The sequence below is a fragment of the Perkinsus marinus genome, assembly GCF_000006405.1.
Source record: "Perkinsus marinus ATCC 50983 genomic scaffold scf_1104296936234, whole genome shotgun sequence".
Lineage (NCBI taxonomy): Eukaryota > Perkinsozoa > Perkinsida > Perkinsidae > Perkinsus > Perkinsus marinus.
The window spans coordinates 1-1,393 of record NW_003214192.1 but is presented as its reverse complement, the minus strand read 5'-3'; the positions used below and the strand labels follow the sequence as shown (position 1 = coordinate 1,393).

General features: G+C 45.4%; 1 protein-coding gene across 1 annotated transcript; it reads left to right on the top strand.

Moving 5' to 3' along the window:
- Window positions 1–191: 191 nt before the first annotated feature.
- On the top strand, window positions 192–969 carry Pmar_PMAR007204 (hypothetical protein; the record flags this gene model as incomplete). Its single annotated transcript, XM_002783738.1, has 3 exons — window positions 192–371; window positions 419–612; window positions 816–969. Coding segments are annotated over 3 exons (528 nt in total), but the record flags the coding sequence as incomplete, so codon positions are not given.
- Between the last annotated feature and the right edge of the window lie 424 nt (window positions 970–1,393).

The following is a 1,393-nucleotide window of genomic DNA, read 5'->3' as shown; positions in this document are numbered from 1 at the left end:
TCACCAATGAATTGGAGTAGAAGTGTACAGAAACCAATAAGAATTTTCCGAAATTTCCTCACAATTTTCATATTGTCACCAACGCATGCTGATATTTTCCCACACTGGCAGGAGGACTAGTAGATTGGAAACAGAGTTATACGAGTCAGATGTGAAGCGTTCATCAACAGGCTAAATCAGTGGTGGTTTGGATGGTTAGGAATTACCCTATCACGACGGCTCGATCGGTGTTGTCATCAACGCGTTTGCAAGCGGCTGAGAAGCGAGAGGAGCTGCGGCAAGTTACTGCTGAGCACTATAGGGATCTTATCACGTGCACTGAGAATGTGAAAATGATGCATTTTGGTATTAGTCGGCTTATGGAAAATATGGTAATGGAAATGATCGCAGTTTTCTTACCGAGTTCAGCTGTGCTCAGGCCCGAATTGCTGGTGAGAGTCGTGAATTGGCTATTACTCGTGATGTGGAACAATCGAGTTTGGAGGATGTGGAAGAAAAATCCGTAGAAGTGACCCCAGAGCTTGAGCTCGGTAGGCAGCTCAAGAGGCTGTTGGCTATGATGGAGGAGGTGTGGAGGAAAATGGAGGAGAGAGACTTTGCTGGAGCGGCTCGGTAGTATCATAGGAAGGCTGCTGTGATTGTTCGTGTGTATGCGGGGGGGACTATTAGAATTGAGTTCCACCAGTTTTACGTGAAGTGGTGTCGTAAAACTCGGTGAAAAAGGCGATATTTGCAGTGATATGCAGTAGTCGTGAAATATATGTTTGCACTAGTGTTTTTCATATCACTAGGGTGGTGAAACTCCAATGTATTAGGTATTACCTGGTGGACTTACCACAGCTACGTGAGCAGATAGCCTCTCTGAGAGCTCAGTGTCCTGACACGAAGTTGCCGGTTGAAGCTTTACTACAGCAGCAGGATAAGGCCGGGAGGGATGTGCCCGAAACGATAGTGCTAACGTGCCAACAAGTGAGTGCGAAGGGGTAGGATATATTCGGACTGTATATTCGAATGATGATAAATATTAGAATTTTTATCGATTTGGTAGGACGCGGATTGGCAATGGGTGTTGGTATATTCTCCTCGACTGGCCGGCACCGGTCGTGCACGCCATTAATGCGGCGCAAGCGGGAAAAATATCCACTAGCAGAAATTTCTTTTAACGGCAAATTGTGAATCCGAAGTGAATTGAAATTGAGATTTTGAAATTGAAACGGTGTAGGCTCGTATATTAAATTTCAAAATTGAAGACTATACCTCAATTTCGAATTCCGATCTGAAGGCAGTTCGCTTCTCTTCAGGCGTTGGGCTCGCTGGAATTAACGGCAGCTGAGATGAGGGAATGTGTTGCAGTCCTGATGCTCATGGACAAGAGTGATGGAGAGTTCACTGA